Here is a 22,531-nt window from a genome sequence, read left to right as displayed (position 1 = left end):
GTAAGAAATTTGTGCAGAAGGAATCGAAGGTACATCGTTATCATGGTTATGTCAATGATATACTCCCATCGTCAGCGATGAACACATTTAGAATAACAACCGACCAACCAATGAGATGCAGTCATTTCTCAGGTGCGAATCAGTTCATTGGCAAATATTTGATAGTTCATATGTACGGCGATTGAAGTATAAACGAGACTTCACACCGATGCCAGGTTTGCGACACCTCAGATATTCTTCAGGCAGGTATTCTTTGTCTTTATTTAAAATCTTTAGGTCGGGTCATTGCGAAGATTGAACTTTGTACAAATATCGCACGAGGCTGTAGTTTACAGCATACACATGATTGATACAGGAGTCGCTGGATTTGTGTAACGTTCAAAAGAAACCAGTGACAATATCCGAGGGCTGAAGAACATAATAATTGGTCGATGTTGTTCTTTTGATGTCAAGTTCTTTTGCAAAAGTTAAAAAAAAATCAAATTTGCTGAATTAAGTACGAAGATGAAATGACTATAATTAAAATTGATTAAAAAAATGTACTTGAGTTGAAATGTTGCGAGATTGTTATTTTTTATTGTATACTAATAATGTAAGCGAAAAGTGTGTCATAAAAGGAGTTGTCTAATTTTGACCTATACTTGTTTTAAAAGGTAACTTTACTATTTCAATTTCCTTGATACATGCAGACGTGTTACTTTCCAACAGAATTTGAAATAACATAACATAGTGGTGATTGCATCGAACACCTAAAGAAGACCTGGTATTGATTCACATAATTAATGAAAGCAGTTCTAAGTTTTACAAGCCTTTATTTTAAGACTGAAAAGTTAATCATAAATAAGAGGGAATCATGTTTTTAAACCTTTGCATTAACGGCTTAACCTTTGAAAATATTGCCGCTACTTTTCTGATCACTGCAATCTTGGCCATGCAGGAAACGGTCCGATTATGAAGGTCAATAATGATGATTTCCGTCTTTTTGTTGTCAGATTGTTAAAGATAATTAAGAAGCGTTGATTTCTTCCTAGTAATATTGGTAACACAATCATGTTACGTGAAATTTCATTTTAATTCACTTGCTCAAAGGTGGAAAATGTAAACATAGAGTCATATTCATAAAAGTGAAAACATAAAACTCACGCTCGTATTACAACAAACTCAAGTGGGCCATGGAATATAGGTACCGTATAGGTACTAATATTTTCCCTTTCATTATGTCAATGCAGATATTAAACTGTGATTTACACCATTATAACGAGGTGGATCTGTTCACATTAGAAGTTATGTCTTATTTTATGTAAATCTCAAAACACATAATAATGATCATGATGATTATAATATTGCCCTAATTTGACATTGTCGGAAACGGAATTACAATTATTACAACTTGAACGACACGGTCTACGAGATAACTGAGTGTCTGTGCCATGCAGACCTTTAACATGGGAAGACCCCGGGGAAGACTAGCATAGGGTACAGCAACGGGGAGAAAGCGCAGTTAGACCACTGCCAACCCCCCTGTACGTTACAAGAGTTTCAGGTGAAAAGAAGCTTATCGCTGCTATGCAATGTTAACAATTAATAGCCTTTACAGGTGAATCGGGTTACTTGTGTAAGTCTCGATTGCCTTTCAGATAGGAAACGAACGCACACTAAACACACACGCAAACCAAAGATTCATGGTATTGAATAATCGGTGTCCATCATGGAAGAATCTGAATAAGTTCTGAGCAAAATGTTCCAATCTGTATAGACAAGGTTCAAGCACATTTGAGAAGTGAACACGGATACGCGAAGACGCAAACAGACACCTGTTAGCGCAAGTGTACTCAAACTACATAAAATTAGTGTTCCTATAAAAGAGCCATGAATGCATCATTGTGGAAGGAACCTAAAATCAACTCGTCAGGCAAAATTGATATTCCTGGGGATTTACCTGAATGCAAATTGTATGCATATGCATTAAGATCAATCTTGCATTGTCTTTCCTGAAAAAAAAAATAATACCAACACAAAAAGGAAGTAAAACTTACAGATATCGGATTCTTCCCTGGCATCCTGGCGATACAGTTCGCTCCCTGCATCGCTGAATCCATCCCGCTAGTAGAAATATTATATCACCACTCAAATATGAAATCACTGTATGATAACCTTAGATATACATAAACACAGACACAAACAATTCCTTCAAGTCCAAGTCACTGTTGTATAAAAGTCCACAAGTTAACTAGAGCGAGTCAAAAGTGTGATGTCGCTGTGCAAGTCAAGAACCAACTACTTCACTACTATCAAAGAGTCCCCATAACTGAACAGGATGAATAATTTAACCGGCATTTCCGTGGCCTATCACTTGAAGAGTCGAAACACCTTGCTTATGTATGTCCATCATAATCTAAGCTGTGTCTAGGGGGATAATTCAATTAATTGCCGTTCAAGCAACAAGGGTTATGACAGATCCAATACTAACTGAGTAGCAGTCCCTGGCTTCTTTGGTTTACCCCCTGAACAACCTAGTTGCCCCAGCCCACTATCAGCTGGACCTTTATTTCTTAACCCTTAATCTTATCCGTGACTTCATATTGCCTTAGCATGCATGATCAGACTTTCTGCACCTGCGCAAGAGGGTTGAGTGGGAGAAAGTTTCCAAAAGTTTCCAAAAGAGTGGTAGATTGAAAGATTGCAGATTTTTGGTTCAAATATAAATTAATTTCTGGTGGGACAGTGGACATCAACATGGAATTTGAATAGCCTGATGTTTGAAGACCTATAAAATGACATCAAATTTGTGTTATCTCTATAAATAGAATTCCGCCCAAAATGTATCTTACAGTCCCCTTAAAAGACAGTGGTCAACCGACTTTTCTATCACAAATTTTACCAAACCTTCTTATATCATGTGCAGAATCAGATTTGAATGCTTTAGGTCATAGCCAGGGTCTCTCCATATCGGGGGAAAGGATCAAGCATAGCAGCCTAATTAGCTACGAGGCAGAAATCCGACTAGTACTTGAACAGTTTCCTCAATGACATGGCGGTTTTTAGCCCGCATATAACCTGCTACATCAGATCAATTCTCAATCATAATGCGGCTGTTCCTCATTCATTTACCCTTTACGGCACCCAAAACTCGCATGTGGGTGTCTGTTTGCAGACACAGAAAATTTGCCGACATTTTGTTTCAAAATTATTTTATTTAAAGTGTTTCACCTAGCACTATGGACCACAAGAGCCTCATCCCAATGTCATAGTCCAATAATCTCAATTACATAATCATAGTGCAAAATTTGACCTCAACTTGCAGAGTATGAGTTTTTGTACCCAAATCTTCAAAGGTCATTCAATGAATGTACAAATGTATTGGGGTTTAAGAACTGTTCCCCTGATAGATGAGCATGTTGTGGATCCTAGTGTAGGTTAACCACTTTTGTTTGTTAAGCCTATTACCATGATTACGATTAACAAAAAGATGGTGTTTTGTTGGAACTGACTGTCCTTGTCATCCATGTATGCAATGGAAAAGCAGAAGATGGGTAATTATGTTATTGTCCTGAACGAGGCCATCTGGATGCGAAATGTACTACGATGGAGACTCCTCATGATGAACAGGACTGTATCATAATGTGACTTTGCTCCTAAGAAGTTAAGGCAAAACATCCACTGAAGGACTTAAACCTTCAACACAACTTGCTATCTACACCCTATACGCACTAGGCCACAAGAGAGTTTACAACATAAATTTGATATTTCCTATTTACCAAATATTGATCAACAATTCATGTCAAAAATCGCAACTGTTTAGTATTTAAAAAGCTGAGATTATGGTAACAACACCCCGAGTTGCACAAAGAAATCTACAGACTTTCGGTTGTCTTGGAAACGGTCACATCATATAACACTATGACTGGAGACAAGAAGGGGTTCATTTGATAAAAGTCAGCAACTTTTAATCAACAAATTAGCATAAAATAATACATGTAGTACCCAAAGAACCACGGATTGATACAAATCATGTGTATACTCATCTGATCTCAATGGTGATTATCAAATGTTACAAATTTGACATCGCATGTTGTCTGTGCTTTAAATATCATGCGCTTCAGGGCCGAAATACCCTTGGCATCAACTACTTGAGGATACCAGCACGGAACTATGGGATATCCATGCAATCCTATTAACAAGTAATTGTTCCTGTGTAATCACTGTTCCCCTAAAATGAGACACAATATCAAACTTCACTGCTACCTTTTGTTATTCTTTATAAAAAATAAAAACATAAAGAGAAGAATTAATTATTTCTCTCTTTTTGACATGGATATTAATAAAAGGAAAGAGTATGAACCGGTAAAACGGTGTTCTCTCTAATGGCCCAGTGAATATTTAAAACAACATCTTGTCAATAATTGTTCATTTTCTTCTCAATTTTACTGGATTATTAATTTCTCAATAATTTATGTTGGGTCAAATTCGGGCAATATAACCTCGGGTAATAGTTTTGTTATTATTTTAGTTGGTATTTGGCGGAAGTATTTTTGTGTGTTTGTTGGTGTGATGTTTAGCATTGCACAAAAACACTTTAAAAACACTTAATTTTGTATTCGATTTGTGAACGTGATGTCTGGTAATTTGACATTTGTGTTTATGTTTTACATGTTTTTACAAATTGGTGTTTATGTTTTAAACGTGACTTACAAATCGATTACAAAAGTGTTTAATCTCTAAACACTGTCTTTGCAGTGAAGTCCTTTGTTTGTACATAGTACATGTTTTAACATGTAAATAAAATAAAAATGATATTATAATAACCTCGTTTAAAATAGGGAGAGAGTGGCCTAATGGTTAGGGTACTTGCCTTTAGTGCATGAGGTCCTGGGTTCAATTCCCAGCGGTGGAGATTTGCTGGGATATTGACTCGGAAAAAAAGTATGAAATTGATTGGCAACATCTGTAGACGCATTCCCCCATATTTCATAAATGAGTCGTGAAAGTACTCTGTCCTTCGGAGTGGATGTTAACGTTAAGCCGTCGGTCATGGAGCCATATAAATTATACATGTACAAATATCTCGCAGTCAGTTTCGAGAAGAGTATAGAGTGTTAACCCCTGACTGTTTCATGCCGGTGTTCCAGTGGACCCCATAACTGAAGTAAGCTTCATAAGAGAGGATTTCTTTGGTTAAATCTAGGGTTATCAAACCCGAACAAAACAAATCAACTATCAAATCAAATTAAAGTACTAACAAGCGAACCTCAAAAGCGTTAAATGCCGACTCGGAAAAGAAAAATGTTTACACAGATCTGTTGTAGTTCTTAAAAAGACAATCAATAATTTATTATAGATTTTATTTCCATAATCAAAATTAAGAAATGTTCTCTTGCAGTATGATTTTACATAAAAAAACAAAAGGTAGTCTATATAGTGAAAATTGATATTGTGTCTCATTTGAGGTGATCAGTGATTACACAGGAACAATTACTTGTTAATAGGATTGCATGGATATCCCATAGTTCCGTGCTGGTATCCTCAAGTAGTTGATGCCAAGGGTATTTCGGCCCTGAAGCGCATGCTATTTAAAACACAGACAACATGTGATACGTCTCTTTATACTTCAAGTTAAGAAAAGTGTATTAAGTTTTCATATTTCAAATTAATGCTTAAACTTGATTTCAAATCACATCTTACTTCACCCACTTCAACAAAAATGATTATAGTCTGTAAACCTTCCTCGAGTCAGTAATTTAGATATTGTTTTTCATTGTATCTCTTAATGTAGTGATGAGAAGTTAATAAAAGTATCCATTTTTAGAAAGGAAATGATGCAAGGAGTCTAACAGGCACAACAGATTTCTGCAAAAATTAACGGTTTTTGAAGAAATCTTAAAATTATATTTTATTCTACTGAGTACTGACTCGAGGAAGGTATACGAACTATTAAAAAAGGTCATTTTGTAGAAAGTATATGTTTGATTATTCTGTGTACATGTATATTAGGTGTCATGTCATGTTATCATAAGCATATTAAATGAGCCATGCAACACTATTTCTGGGTTACTGTAGTTTATGTTTTCTTTTTATAGACCATTCGTGTAAATTTATGCTAATGTGTTGATTTAACAAGTTTAAAACTTTACTTCCGCCTTGTTGTCATAACGCGCATTGTCTTGAGCTACTTATCCCATTGCACATCTGCGTTATACTTAATTATTATAATTATTGCAAAAATGACTCTCATTTTAATTATGCATACATGAAGCATTCACATATGTGTAAATGTTTCTGTTGTGAAATGTGAATCAAAGTAAAACTTTTTTTTTTTTTTCTTTTTTTTCTTTTTCTTTCTTTCTTTCTTTCTTTCTTTTTTCCTTTCTTTCCTTCCTTCTTTCTTTCTTTCTTTCTTTCTTTTTCTTTCTTTCTTTCTTTCTTTCTTTCTTTCTTTCTTTCTTTCTTTCCTTCTTTCTTCTTTCTTTCTTTCTTTCTTTCTTTCTTAGTCTTTCTTTCTTTCTTTCTTTCTTTCTTTTGTTCCTTTCTTCTTTTGTTTGTTTGTTTGTTTCTTTCTTTCCTTTGTTTATATCTTTCTTCTTTTCTTTCCCCATTTCCTTCTTTCTATCTCTCGTTCGTCAGTTCTTTATTCATTTATTAGTCTTATTTATCTTCTTCTTACTTTCTTCATTTAGTTCATAATCCTCCATGTCTTTAAATAAATCCGCAAATCATTCTCAAATCTTCAGTTGTTACGTCAGTTTTCAAAATTCATCAACACCATTGCGGCAATATTGCTTGAAATTGTGTACACCATTTGTCGCTCATATCATTATCCCACACAATATTATAGTGTGTTGACAAGTGCCTTAGTGATTGGCTACAATAGACTGCTTCCAGTGTCAATAAGAGTATAGTAGATTTAGTATGGCCAGATATATTGCTGAGTCAGACATGGCCAGACAAACAAGTTTTTAAAAATTTTGCTATGTTTTTTATGTTTCAATATTTTGACCAAGTTCTTATTCTCTGTGCTCGAGGTATTGTGTGTTTGGGGTGTTACTTTCCTATATAATAGTAGAACCATTTTTGGCATCCTTGCACCTCAAATATTAAAACTAGAATTGGTTCCATCTTTCTATATGATCCGTGACCAAATCTTTAGAATTTGAAAGTGTCTTTAGTATGCCTGATAAGGCATGGAAGGGTACTGAACAAATTGTTAAAGTGCCAGGCATTTTTGGTAGGGGTCAATTAAGGTCAAAAAGGGGTCAACATTATAAATTATCCTAATTCTTTTCAAAAGCATACCAATTATTGCTTGTGTGGTCAAAAGGAATCCAAAAAGGTATAGTTTGCTTTACCTACAATCTTTAGTTATGCGCTATGCATGGGTAGAAATGTGATAATACACAACGCACCTTTGACTAATGCTTGTAGTAATACGGTTGAGACTGCATTAATTTGGTATCTAGTTAGGCCCTATATGTTTTCTAACGTGACATGACAAATTGAACTGATCAACTTTGAACCCGGGCTTTAAACTGCTTGAGATTTAGCCTACCCTTAACAATCTTTTCAGGGTAAATTTGGCCTTTGGGTGACAGATCCAAGGACTAAAGGAGAAATAATGGGCAACAGATTCGTTGTTCTATATAAAAATATATCTGGGTGACAATGATGTTGAAAAAGGGCAAAGCATACCAGTCACGTGACTCTTGTCTATTGAAATGCCATAACCATAACCTAACTCCGTCAGGCCCTATTGGCGGCGCCCTTCTATTGTCCCACAATCCTATTCGGCGACGGCCGGGACCGCGATCGGCGCGGCGCGGCGTTCAAAAAACTCATGAGCGGAGGTAGATGATGAGATACAAAGGAAACGGTCTGTAGGCAGATGTAAAGAATTGAAATCAAGTCAAATCCCAGACTGAACATTTTGATATATCAACTACACTATAGTGACTGTACAACAAAGCACAACCCAAAGGCATGTAAGTGGCATTAGACATGCTAATGTCTACAGCTCTCTGACTCAAACCAGTATGTTTACACAGTGCTATCATCAATATTTTCATAACAAGCACACAATAACATTATGAATAATATTGAATAAGACACAACTCATCAACGCACCGAACATCAGACGCAAATACCCGGAAAATAGTTGAAAAGTGGCCGAGTTCCTCTCCTGCTAAATAATCTAACTTAATTTAAACCGTTACTGAATAGAACGAAGAGTTTCCGAAGAGGAAGTCACCGATCAAACCACTAGGTTAGAAACAGGCACTTGATTCCCTAGTGATGAAAGGTCAAGGGTCAATTAAGTTGGGATGTTTTCTTAGGTGTCAGGATCCTTATTTGGTAATATCTGTTTTTACAAAATTCTTATAATAGTTTCTTATGACAATGTAGTTGAACATCATTGAAGTAAGATTTTCTGGGCCATGATCTTGTTCCTTTGAACGTTTCGGACCTGTAGCGTAGGCCTATATTTCAGTCCATTCAAAGTTAAAATAGTTCAAAAAGGTCCGAATGATATACCAGTTACCACGGAGTTGTATTAGGAAAATGAAATAAGATAAATTTGTTAGTCCCAATATGTTTGCATAAATAGACATACTTTGGGCCAAATTAATTAACCTTATCAGACTTACCAATTTAATGAAAAAATGTTAATACTATATAGCAGTCACCCGTCTTTCGCGGTCACCGTATTTCGCGGTCACTGTACGGATCAGAACAATCAAAATAAATTTACGATTTTGTAGGACACTTTCGTTCAACATGGGCCTAAATATTTTGCACAGTGCAGTTCCTTAGTTGAATAAATGATGGCCTTCAAGACATCCAAATGCTTAGCCTTACCAGACTTGCACCTGCATTGCTGAAAAGTCACCCAATTGTTTTCTTAACCATCTGTTCCTATGGGACAGAAAATTGTCGAAAGTCTCAGGGAAAATCTTCAAAAGTCACCCATTTGGGCTACCAAACCACGGGTTTGGCAACCCTGATTAATTTGTCCTTCAACACAAAAGCATCAAACACTTGGACTAATTCAATAAACAAACACTCTACTGTCTCCATAAAAACAGTTACTTTGAATGCTAATGTTGACAAATTAGTTGAATAAACAATACATGTTAATGAGTTTCTGTGTCGTAATAGTTGATGGAGTGGCGGAGCATGAGACAAAAAAAAGAGTATGCGAGTGAAAAATATGGCATTGTTATTTTAGGCTGAAAGGCCTTTTCAGTGCTTTTGGAACTAATTAACTTAATTTGACCCCCTTAACGTAAACAAAAACAAAATTTGACGTTTTATTGGGATGCGCACAACCTTGTTCTTCGCATCGCGAAAGTCTGTTTTCCGAAATAATGTAAACCGTAAAAGTTTTTAGCCTTACCAATTCGCCAGTTAGAGTAATTTATTATAGATGTTTCTTCTAAGGCCCTATAAAATTAATGATTTGGTTCTCTTCCGGAGGCTTTTCATGACGGAGCGAGTATTTTTTTTTTGACATTTTTTTTTAGTTAATGTGTTCAGTATTGACCTAGTAGTGTTTAAAAAGTGCATACTACTTAGGCATGGAAATAGTGCCAACGTTTCTTTCCACAAACAGCTTGTTGATCAATATGAACTTGATGTTTCATTTGGTGTTTTATAAACATTGACAATGGAAAGTGTTCTTGAATACTGTGGTTATATTTTGAACATGTACGCTGTAGAAAGTGTTAATGTTTGAAAAATAAATACATTGAAAAGTTTAAAAAAAGTGTATAAAGGAACACACTTATACGCATCGAAGTGTTTAGTCAAGCAATCTCAGACGTCAAAAGCCTTAATCATGTTATTTCAGCAAAATATTTACCAGCCATGAAATAAAACTTGCGATTAACTAGACAGAGTTAACATCGTGACTGGATAATCGGTAGATCAGAAAGGTTTTAAGGATATAGCATAATCCCTTGAGTCGAAGCTTATTTACCAAATGAAATAACAATATTAATTCTATGATCGTGCACATTTATAACATTTAAAGCAGTTTTAAGATGCCTAGATCGGAGTTAATAATCATGGAAGTGTCATAATACACGGTTTGTAGATATAGTGCTATTTTCTGACGTGCGATACAGCCAAGCAGGAAATACGCGCCGTTTCATTTTTTATGTATATATAATTATTTTGAATTTTGATAGTTTCATCTAAAACATGATTGACATCCTAAGTATGAATTGCAATTTCTTAAAGATTAACTTCCTTAAAAGTGCGTTATTTTAAATGTTGATAAAATCGTATTTAAAACTGGTTATTATAGCAAACCTCGCCGATTAACGATTTTAATGCCAAGAAATAGTCAACAGTGACAGTTTGGGTTCCACGAGTTGATCCTTGTTATGCTGTTTTCATCAGATTTTCTTCTGTTCATTAATATACTGTTCCATTTAGATTTGTACCTTTTCACAATAGTGTTTTCCAGATTGCTTCTTAATTTATTTGAACCTAGCTTCATATTCTTAATGACGTTGAAATGGAGAGTGGCTTTTGTTATGGCTTTTATCGTTTTCTTTCGATATGAAATATGTCTATCGTTTTCCAGTCCTCTTTCTTCAACTTTGTCATTTTACGCCTTGAAGTTCATGCATTGCTTATTTGGATTGTGTGAAAGCCCACTCCCTTATGTCTCAATAGCATCCACAGCTTATTTGCCATTATTTGTTTCGTCCGTTTTTTTCTTAAAATGTAAAAAAGGACGAACAACTCATTCATGTATAATTATTCAATTGAATATAAAATATTAAAGAAAAGAACCAATCAAGGCTCTTCCAAGAACTTGACAATACTTTTATTATTCCTTTGTTTGTTAGTAAAACTATCTTCCACCATTAGTTAGGGTACTTTTAAAGACCTATAGAATCTGCCGGTAGGCTTGTTCTTTAAAAAGCTCCAAAAAGAGGACAAACAGGTTTTAAATTGAAGCATACTGTGTTCTCGTCTGGGGTTAAGTGCTGATTGCTCGTTTCCTTTCAAGCTCAACGTTCAAAGTCAACAGTTTCCTGACCAACCAGGACCTGTTAAAAGGCACAATAAACGTAACCCACAATACACTGCGGGGTTTGAGTACAAGGAAGCAATTTGTGTGCATTTTAGTCAATCGCTTACGAGACCATGGCTAAAATTTAGTATCACTTCTTTGCAAAACAAAAAACTTGCATAAATCATTGACAAAAGTGTTACCTGTATGTTCGCAAAAACTGTCTTGAAACGCATATTTGAACAGTGTAAGTCATGATTGATAGGTATACATCTTCAACAGACACTTGCAAACGCCAAAACAACGTTTGAAAAATAAAACCTTTTTCATTTGAAGTGCTTCCACGAAAATGTTTTAAAACCGTAATATTTAGTGGTCACAATAATATTTCATATAGTTCAGGCTATAACTTTTTGAATAGCTTTGAATCATTAGTGGCAACATTTAAAATCCGTTCAAGACAACAGAATGAATCGTGTATACTAAAGCTAAGGTGCGCTTTCAAAAGGTAGGAAGAATTGTTTCCTGAACCCCTGCACAATCGACCCGCAGTGCATTGTGGGAAGAAAACCAATCTAAACACGGGACCTGTTAACTGTCTATAATTGAATCGTTTGCAACCATGCACGCATGTATTACACTACGGGCTTAAACACCAGCAATATTCATAACAACTATAATACTACATGCAGGAAAAGAGTTATAACATTTTTTGTTTATTTTGGTGACATGTAATTTATTTCTTATTTTTGCAGGCAAGGTGTAGATTTTGGACCGAGCTATACTCCAAGTGATGCACTTTAAAGAGCACCTCAACCCTCCTTTTATAGTTTTCAATCTCTCTGTCTCCGCCCATTCTTTCTGTCTCTATATCATGTGTCTCTATTTCATGTCTGTCTGTCTGTCTGTCTCCGCCTTTTCTCTCACCATTTGTCCTCATCTCTCCCTTGCTCTGTCTCCTTCACTCACCCTGATAATATCCCGATACAATTTGCCTGAGCATACATGCCTGCATTAACTTCTCACCAAAGATGTGAGAGTTTAAAACAGAAAAACCAAGGACTGTTAGTTAATCAAGTGCTATAATAGTCCCATACTTACTGCTCATTTTTTTTTAGATATCACAAACCCTTGACCATACTGACTTACTCTATTTAATATCAAACATCTTGAAAAGAAAGAAAGGACCAGTCAGATCTCCGAAGAGAAAGACAGAAACTCTAAAGATACAAGACCGCTATCATGTGATTAGCCATCCGAATTTTGAAATGCACACATTGACACTATCCATCTGAAAGCGGTGCTTTGATGCGACGCATCTAAGCCTAAACGAATACCTTTTGGCAGAAAAATCGACACCAAGCCATTGGCGAATTGACGCCACGACACCAATGCCATTTGCGAGTTGACGCCAATGGCATATACCTATATCTTAACAAATAAGCGCGCCTGCTGATTTTTCGATCCGTTGTTGCATTTCACTTCTCTAGTTGCAATTGTGTTGTCATTTTCACCTGTTGGTATTGTTCTCTATTAGATAGCACACTCTCATCTATCGACAATAAAGACAATAGAAGTGTACACTGCTTATCAAATAGACAACGCGGTGTATTTAAAGGTCGACTAAGAGATAATGATGAACGGAAAGGCCCAAGGTCGAAGAGAAGGTTTCGATTCAATCCATCACTCTGAATGGACATATGCAAATGGAATACTTTGCAAACCTTGATGTTAATTTAACCAAATTTGGCTTCTTCTAAACAATTTCAACCTTTATTATTTTGTTTGTCATCATCAGCGATTCAATACCAACATGAAATATTTTGATCATTGAAGTGGTCGTGATTCTCGTTTGACCATTATGGTGGGTATAGTATTAGTAGCAATGATAAAGCAAGCATGTTGAAGTAAAAACAGGTGGCGTTAAGGGGTCTTATGGCGACCTTTTTCAGATTAGCCCTTGTTGAAAAATAAACATGACATACACCAGCTATCATGTGTGAGAAATGTCATGGTCAGTACATGTCATATATGGTTTTTGCTTACGAACTTTTATATCTGATAAGAGCCCACAACCCAACGTTTGTCACCAAACAAGTGACACATGTACATTGTAGTATACGGAAAATTGTGTGGTTTGTTACACACTTATTGAATACAAACTTTGGTATCAACCAAAATACACCGGAAGAGTAACTTGAACGAAATGCGGATCGAATCTGCATATTCTTGGGAAGAATTGAGGACCACGAGACAAAAAGTCAGCCATAGGGTATATTGCTGATCCATTAATTATCCTTTTCTGGTGCATTGTGGGATAGAAAAGGGAGCAAATTAGCGATCGATTTGCCCCCTTTTCTATCCCACAATGCACCAGAAAAGGATAATCAATGGATCAGCAATATACCCTATGCCATCGCGAAAAATGATTCTTACGTAAAAGCGATAGAAAACAGTAAAATGGGGGGGCCAAATCAAAGTGTAACAGCAATCGTCAAACTCAGAAAAGGATTTTTTAATTGCATAATTTAGCATGTACTATATAAATTTAAACAAATGAATAGATAAACACGCTGATGTGGTTATTGCACATGTGTTGAATTCGGCACTGGCAGTGAAATATGTTGTGGGTAAAGCTTTGTAATGAAACAACATATTAACCTGTTAATACGGTTAGCACAATTTGCGAGTGAAAAGACAATTGATGGAAAGAACATTTTATAGCTTTATAAGGTTAATGTTTATTTTGCTCAAAAACCATACAAAAAATTACTACGGTTTTTGAATAAAAAATGGCCAACAGCGATTATTTCTGACATTTCTCTTTAATGAAAAACTTTCTCTTTAATGAAAAACGTGCAAAATACATGCAGATTTTCACTAATTTACCCTAAAATATTAGTACTTCTTGCCGCTATAAAAGTTAGGAAACAAGTAATATATTTGACATTGTACTGACCCATGGTATTTCTCAAACATGGTAGTTGGTGTATTTCATAATGTACATTTCAACAGGGGCTAACCTGAAAACGGTCACTATGAGACCCCTTAAAACAGTACTTTGTATATCAATATCATGTCATTCTTGTTACTGAATAAGTTCAGTGGTGGCTTTGGATTAAATACTATCGGAGCAAAATAAAGCTATAAAATACTCTGTCCATCAATTGTCTTTTCACTCGCAAATTGTGCTAACTGTGTTAACAGGTTAATATGTTGTTTCATTACAAAGCTTTACGCACAACATATTTCACTGCCAGTGCCGAATTCAACACCTGTGCAATAATCACAACAGCGTGTTTATCTATTCATTTGTTTAAATTTATATAGTACATGCTAAATTATACAATAAAAAAATCCTTTTCCGATTTATTTTTTAATCTTTATTGATACACGCCCAAAACAAATCTATTCTTGACTATTTTAGAGGCGTTATTTATAAGTTTACATAATTTTGCTCCTATTATATAATATTCATGCCAAGCCGCCATTGACGCTTTTGTGTCAAATAGGCAGGTGTTATTTGGGTGTTGGAAAATATACCGACATGTAATCGATAGCTGCCAGTATCTCCACCCTTACAATGCTACAACAACTAACGAAAGATATGAAGAAGTACAATGAATAACATGGAGTTGAAGCCGGTAGTTGAAATTATACAAAAGCAGTAGGATCCAGGAGTAAAAGTAAAAGCACAGCCTCCCCCGTGGCGCCCTCCGCCACTGAGGCACAATACAAACAATTGTTGACCACCATATAACACATGCTATATCCAAATGATTGGTACCCATCAGTTTTCACTGATAACGGATGAGTCTGATATATCAAAATTCAACATAAGATCCAAATAATTTGCAGGTTAATTGTATAACAAGTCATAAACTGTACATTCTGAACATTTCGAGATATCGAATGTTGCATTTGGAAGAGGCAAGCTTTTTAATAAACATCAACATTGATGGGTACCAATCATTTTGATACAGCCTGTATACTCGTGCTCATCTTGGAATGGAAGAAGATTCAGAAGTAAATAAGTTGGAAAGTAAACCAACAAATGAGGTATCATTATTTTGTAGAATACGTCATTCTGTTAATGTCCATTGGAGTAAAGGCGTAAGAAGTAGAAAACTAATAATAAACACCCTTCGTTAGCTTTCGTTTTTAGCCATTCAAGCAATATTATAACACTGCTATGGTCAGTGAGATGAGCAGAATTTATTTTCTTATGACCTTTTGTACCATGACAAAATGAAGTAATGGACAATTTAATGTTATTGAGATTTGGGACAAAAACACAATTGGGAGTAATTTATTTAACATTAAAACGGATACCCAGATTTGATGTTTGAGTATTATACTGGTATTAGTTGGTATTAGCATGATTAGTAAGATATCAACAATTGACTTGAACAATGGTAACTAATTTGCATAAAAACATCAAAATTAGTCAAACTGTCTATCCGTTGGGGTGGTTTTTTGTAGAAGGTAGAGTGTCCTATACTTTGTGTGTACACAATATAAGAAGCAAATATTCGTTATGAGATTTTCAACTTTTCAGAGACAAAACTCAGGCATACTTGTATTTAGCAGGAATATACTTGTTAAATTTAGATCTAATTTGACTAATAAAAAGCATTTTGAAAAAAAAGTGTCCATTTCGTCCTTAATAGTATAGGGCTGCATAAATCTATGTGGATCACAATGCATGTTGCATATACCAGTTTCCCTTTTGATGCATTTTGATGTGGGAGTGTTTTCCATGAGTTTCACTCTTGCAAAATAGGAAAACTCTGCGTGAAATGGGACAATAAGATATATGCAAATAAAAATGGACCAAAGTGGAGAGAGCGACAAAAACTGACGTATTACCATTAATAAATGAATGTATTCTAGCAAAGCCAGGAAAGCTACTAACTGAGGGAAAGAGAGTGATACGATGATGTCCCAATCATAGGAAATAAAAGGAAACACAACTTCACAGATAAAATTGGTAGACATGACAAGAGCCTCGTTCTGTTGGATACTTCTTGAACATATTTTCTTACATATTGAACATGTGAAGTTTTGATTACCTAGCATTGGCAATGCTGATTAGTCCATAAAATGAAGCAATCTTAATTCAAAGCGAAAACAATATCATAGTGCAACATGGTCCCAAGTCCCTGCATTCTAGAGATAAGCTCTACAAGATTTATCCTGGCGATATCGCTTCGCTATACCCTAACACCATTTCAGATAATCGCATGGATTTTGATAATATTTTGCAGCAGCTAAAACACGTTCACAACATTTATTTAAAATTACTTCTAAAAACTGTCTTTAATCTATTTAAAGAACCACTGTGCTGATATTAAACAATACATTTACTCATCTGAACGCGTGTCAATGCAGATTTTAAAAGTGACGTATAAACAGTTTCCTAAAATAAATTTGTTAAAAATTGTGTAATTTTAAAAAAGTCCGTCAACACGTGATTGTAGCCAGGAGGGGTTAGCTGGTACAATCACCAATATTGCTAATACAAATAAATATTGATACAACATGCCAGGCTGCTAGGCTAGTTAAGACCTAAATGTTTATGTGGAAATTAAGGGATGCATGTAGCTAGTAAACGGTGTCAAAAGGGCTTTATTCTAAGGTTTACATTTTCGCTGTGTCAAGTTCATGCTGAACTTTTTTCCAGCAAAAGCACAGTCACCCAAGGATGTGAAATTATTAAGATCAACCTAAACACGTAAATATCATAGACATAAAGCAGAAATTATGTAGAAAGGTTCTAAGAATAGGGATAACTTTCATCTTATGTTTACTTATTATAACACCACCATGACCACCAAGAATCTACAGTCGACGTTACCCAGTATATTGATTTGTATCCCATTTTATATATCCTCTGTCTGATTAATATTTTCTGTTACTTTTTCCCTGCATAAAACAATAATGCATTCATTTTGGTCGAGTGTTTTTCTAATAATAATGATGTGTATGATTCTATATAAAGAAGAGTTGTTTCTTTGGGAAATCAGGTGCAGAGCAAGAGGCTGTCGACAGATGGCGCACTGCTGGTGTCAACATCATCATTGAAAGTAATACCATCAGTGCTCCGTCGACGTTGCTTACGATTTTGTCGTACTAAATTGATGACGTACTAATATGAAGGGTTCGTCAAGTTCATATAACACTTGCATTCTTTAACTGTTTTTCCTTACATTGAGACATTGCCTAACCCTCTTCCCTAAACTACCAGATTCGGCAAACCACACAGCACAAAGCCACTGCAAGCGCAGGCGTACCACGAAGTGCCATTGTGCAGCCATACGAGCCCGAGGGGTGGGGGTACACATTATAAATATAAATATTTTGTGGGTATGCTCCCCCGGAATTTGGAGATGGTGGGTTTAGTGACGGCGTACCGATTAAAGGGTCATTTGGAGCTGCGAACAAGTAAAAGGGGTCTTTTGGAGATACGAACGGCCGGGACTCGAACCAGGGACTTTAGTGGTGCAAGGAGAGGACAGCAACCGCAACGCTAAAGGTCCGTTCATATTATGCCGCAATTGCTCTGTGGTGCAGCGCGTTAAATATATATTTGAACTTGGAAATGCGTTTGTGGATTGTGATAATGTCCACCGTTACTGACGAGTGCGTTGAAGATATGGACACGTATTACCAATAAATCGATATTACACTTAAGCTTATCATGCTTATTGAAAGTTAAATTTTTACAGTTAAAGACTTAGACTAGTGTCCAATAATTTTGACTCCTAGATAAAGCAAGTTTAAGTTTAATTAATATTCGGAAGTGAAAGTCCGATTTTAGAACACCCGTCCGTCCACGCGTCTTTTGGACGGGCAGCATAGAAAGTAGACGGGTGGAAAAAGTGGGTCGTCCGTAAATTTTATTTTTTAGCAAAACATAAAATATCCCAAGTTATGTACTCGTATATGTCGAGAAGAAGCTGAAGATATAAATTTATTAAAATACGTAACTGGCATGTCAGAGGCCAAAATACGATGCCTTTTATAAACACAGCCAAATTAAATCGCCACTAGTTCCATCCCCATTTAATCAGAGTCTGATAAGTTTATGGCAAAATAATTTATATAATAATTTTCTATACACTTTCCTTCGAAGGTTGATCATCGTGAGCATCCATAGGAACCGTTATTGGGACATTCGTGCAATTTAAAAAATGACAAATTACGAATTGACCACGCAAAATCCAATGCATGGTATCAGCTTATTATGTGGCCCGAAGCAACCTGTACAGGAATCATTGTACACTTGCCTGGGCACAAATAAAAGAGCGGGGTATTTGATTTGCATTTTGACATGCATGGGTAAACCTTTAATGACAATGAAATTAGACCTCTCAGATGCGTGTAGATGTGTAAGGTGATTTATAATCGATTAACCTGCCGGCCTATTCAGGCGACGTAATTCTTGGCACTCACGCTAGCTCCGCCGCGTGATACAACTCCCTTTGTCATTTTTAAAATTGCACGAATTTCCATACAAATTAAGAAAAAGGTTGTTGGTGGTGTTTTTGTGGGCATATACTAGTGATCAAAATGGGTTATTTTTACTTTCGAAATGGCATTTCGTCGCCATTATCGGCTTCTGATTACGTACTCCTTAAGTCAAATGTGACTCCTTAGGTCAAAACTGAGGGCGCTCTAAATAAAAGTGTGCATCACGCATAGGTGGTAAACGGCCGTGTGCAAAAAGTAATCGATATATCGGGAACGCAATGCACCGCAACGCAAGTGCAGCGTAGTATGAACGGACCTTATAACGCTCCTCCCTGCAGATGTTATGAGAAAACCATATGATCGTTTTTACTACAATCCACGGTCAGGACCGTCCACAGACTAATTAACCTTTGCACCCCGAAATGAAAGTGCATGGCATATAGATGATGTAGCGACTTTCGCAAGCTGTACGGTTCATAATGCATTGCGGCAACGCGTTGCAAAAAAATCACAATAAAAAGTGTTATTGGAATAAAATTAATGTTCCCCTTAAACGATCCTATGGGGTCATTTTGGGGTCTTTTTGAGGGTCACGGTCTCAAAATACTGCCTGGCAGACAAGCTGGTGCCCACTTTTACGGGCGCACACCACTAAGTAAGCGTCCCATTGAAACACACGTGAAAACGCGTCTGTTCTTTTCGCGATTGCAAACCTTTTCAGCAACAAATTGAATATATAAAATCGATTGCAAATCGATGAAAATGTAATATTATGTTTCGACCCGTTCTCTACCCTGGAAACGCTGGCTTTCTATTTCACAATGCGTTGTGATATCAGCCAATCAGAACACTGCGTTTCTGCAAATTCAAACTCGCAAAGTTTCTACAACGCGTTGCGAAAATTGCAATAAGTTGAAAAAAGGTCACAGCGCGTCGTGGAAAGGTTGTGAGCTGAGTTTGTAGAAATGCAGTCTCCTGATTGGGTAATACCAGAAACTCGTTGCCGCAATGCGTTATGAACATTATGGCTTGAGATAAGCGCGTAAAGGAAGCACGCATTGAAAACACAGTAATACTCGCGATGGATGGCGTTGCTCTTTACGCAATGCACTTCGCGGTGTAATACTTGTTTGTACGCTCCAAGAAAATCTGAGAAAATCATGTTAATGCGGAGTTACTGCCGTTTGGAGTTGCCTGTGCTGCAGAATGTCCAGGTACTTTTTGTAAGATTCCTTTTTAAAAGGGAAGAAATAATTGTGCTAATCTTAACAGTTGTTAGCACAACGTTGTAACCTTGCATTCTTTTCCACATGACCATTAAAATACGGACCACTCCCTATTTGTATGCAAAATGGGTGTTTAAATAAAGCGATTCTATCTGGGGCAACACTGTTTTACAGCTAGTGCGGAAAAAAGAAATTTTCTATGTTCAAGTTTAAAACAAAAATGACTATATTTTTTGCATGATACATTAACCCCTAGCAAACATCACGGTGACAATGCACATATCTTTCATCACAAGCTTTGAAAGCGGGAAGTTAGTCCTTAAACCGAGGCACGAACCCCACTTAGGCTACAACGCACGTGATGCTGCCTGCCCTATTGCTATAGCTAAGCTTATATGCCCCAGTCGCTCACGGGTAGAAACCCAAACAGGGTTCGCGGGTAACTTGGCGCACCGTGACGGGGCGTTGACAGATAACTTATTTATGTCCCGACAGACTTGTACTTACACAGCAAAAGGCCACAGCAAACTTACAGTGCCACGTCTTTTTACCTCGGAGTCTTATGTTCCATATTAAATTTTAATAATGCTCCAAACAATTTTCAAAAGTTTTTACTAAAAATAAAATTCAAAATGCATTCAAATGAGTACAATAATGGGTGTAACATTGATTTAGGGGTACTTGAGATTATGGGGTTCATAAAAGAACGAGCTGTTGTCACATGAGTGTGCAAATATGAAAGCCAATGTAGGTGTTCTATATATAATTGGGTCAGAAGATGTTTTAAGGGGTCAGTGCCAAAATTGGACGATGCCGAATGTCAGTGGCCTATAAAAGCAAAGCATATTGTTATATTGTGTCTTTGCTGGATGGCCAACTAGGTCGTTTTGCTTAAAATATTTTGTGACTTAACATGAAGAATTTTGTAAACGATAATAATAATCGGGTATTATCAATACTCAATAGGCCCCTACTTAATACTTACACATTTATCGTCGAATATTTCATTGATCATAAATAACAATAGGACTAGACTGTGTTATGCTAATGCTAATGCTTAATATAGTCGTGTAACACCAAGTGTTTCGAGTACGTTCTATTGTATTACCTTTAATGTTTAGCCCCCTTAAAGTATTTTGCTTTCAAAATTAGATTCTCAAATTTGAGAGAGAGACAATGAATCAACATTAAGTATATCCTCTATATGAATGCCTGAAGCACATAATTGCCGTACATGACCGACGTTATACACTGTGTACATACCTGAGGAGTTTATTTAAGAAATCAGCAAGAATAGGTTCTGCTCCCTAATGCAATGATTAGCGATAGAGGGGAAATTTGTAAGTTCCTTTACCCGATACCGACGGGGATGCGGGGACGTTACGAGAGGGTCGTATAACCATTAGGGACGGGAGTAGTCCAATGATTCCAATGTTTTCTTTTCTATGACTTTCTAAAGTGTGACTTTTAGCGTGAAGGGGTGAAATAAGAACAAATGATACGCATGGGTGGCTAAATGTGAGATTGCGAAGATTTGTTCACACGCGAAGTTGCATGGGGAGAGGTAGCGATGATGTTCTTCTTTAAAGGGCAACTTTGTTTTTTCATTAAAAAGTTTGAAGATTTAAAATTCTTCCGAATATCTAGGCAAAGACCGCTCTCTGAAATTTATTTTACTTTTAACAGTAAAATATTCATAAACACACCGAAGTACCAAAGCTTATCATGCGCTTCTGATCACATACATTGGACATATCACCAAAGGGTATTACTGTATTCTCTTATCTAAACTTGGTATACGCATTGGAATGATAATTATCACTGGTGGTGATCACAAACCTAAGAATGAAAAATGGTCCAGGATAGAACTTTCAAAATAATGATGCAGCACTTGCGGACTTGTGAAGCTTACCCTACTTTCAGTTTTAAACGTCTTGAACATATTTCAATTCTGACTTTAAAACATATCTTAGGTTATTTATAACTTTTCTATTAATAGTAAATAGAGCAAACTCACAATTCAACTTGAAATTAATGTCTTTCATCAAATGTGAAATGTAACTACTCCAATAAAGGTGTCTCAAGTTTGGTACAGACATGGCAGACCAAAGTCACCATAAAGCAACAAGGGCGTAGAAAGGTGTCTGAAGTGTTGTACAGAGAGCATGGCAGACACCAAAATTACCTTGATGCAACAAGGGCATAGAAAGGTGTCTGGAGTGTTGTATATATATCATGGTAGACGCCAAAGTTACCTTAACGCAACAGGGGTGTATAAATGTGCCTGAAGTGTGGTACAGATACGGAAGACGCCAAAGTTAATACCCTAACGCAATAAGCGCGTAGAAAGGTGTTGTACCGAGAGCATGGCAGACGCCAAAGTTACCTTAATGCAACAAGGGCGTAGAAAGGTGTCTGAAGTATCGTACAGATATAACCGCAGACGTCAAAATAACCTTTAAACCGAACAAGGTCCTAGAAAGGTGTCTCAAGTGTTGTACGGATATCATGGTAGACGCCAAAGTTACCTTAACGCAACAAGGGCGTAGAAAGGTGTCCGAAGTGTTGTACAGATATCATGGTAGACGCCAACGTTACCTTAACGCAACAGGGGTGTATAAATGTGCCTGAAGTGTGGTACAGATACGGAAGACGCCAAAGTTAATACCCTAACGCAATAAGCGCGTAGAAAGGTGTTGTACCGAGAGCATGGCAGACGCCAAAGTTACCTTAATGCAACAAGGGCGTAGAAAGGTGTCTGAAGTATCGTACAGATATAACCGCAGACGTCAAAATAACCTTTAAACCGAACAAGGTC

At 36.5% G+C, this 22,531-nt stretch overlaps 1 protein-coding gene across 1 annotated transcript in view; it reads right to left on the bottom strand.

Annotated features, from left to right (window-relative positions):
- The window catches only part of LOC140170480 (transcriptional regulator Erg-like), a 102,588-nt gene extending 100,071 nt beyond the window's left edge, over positions 1 to 2,517 (bottom strand). Inside the window, exon 1 of the mRNA XM_072193841.1 lies at positions 2,037 to 2,517. Coding sequence (XP_072049942.1) covers positions 2,037 to 2,099 — 63 coding nt within the window. The 5' untranslated portion in view covers positions 2,100 to 2,517. The remainder of the gene's footprint in view (positions 1 to 2,036) is intronic.
- Positions 2,518 to 22,531: the final 20,014 nt, after the last annotated feature.

The sequence above is a fragment of the Amphiura filiformis genome, chromosome 14 (assembly GCF_039555335.1).
Source record: "Amphiura filiformis chromosome 14, Afil_fr2py, whole genome shotgun sequence".
NCBI classification, from domain to species: Eukaryota; Metazoa; Echinodermata; class Ophiuroidea; order Amphilepidida; family Amphiuridae; genus Amphiura; species Amphiura filiformis.
Note: the sequence above shows the minus strand (reverse complement) of the source record. Positions and strands in the feature narration are given on the sequence as shown.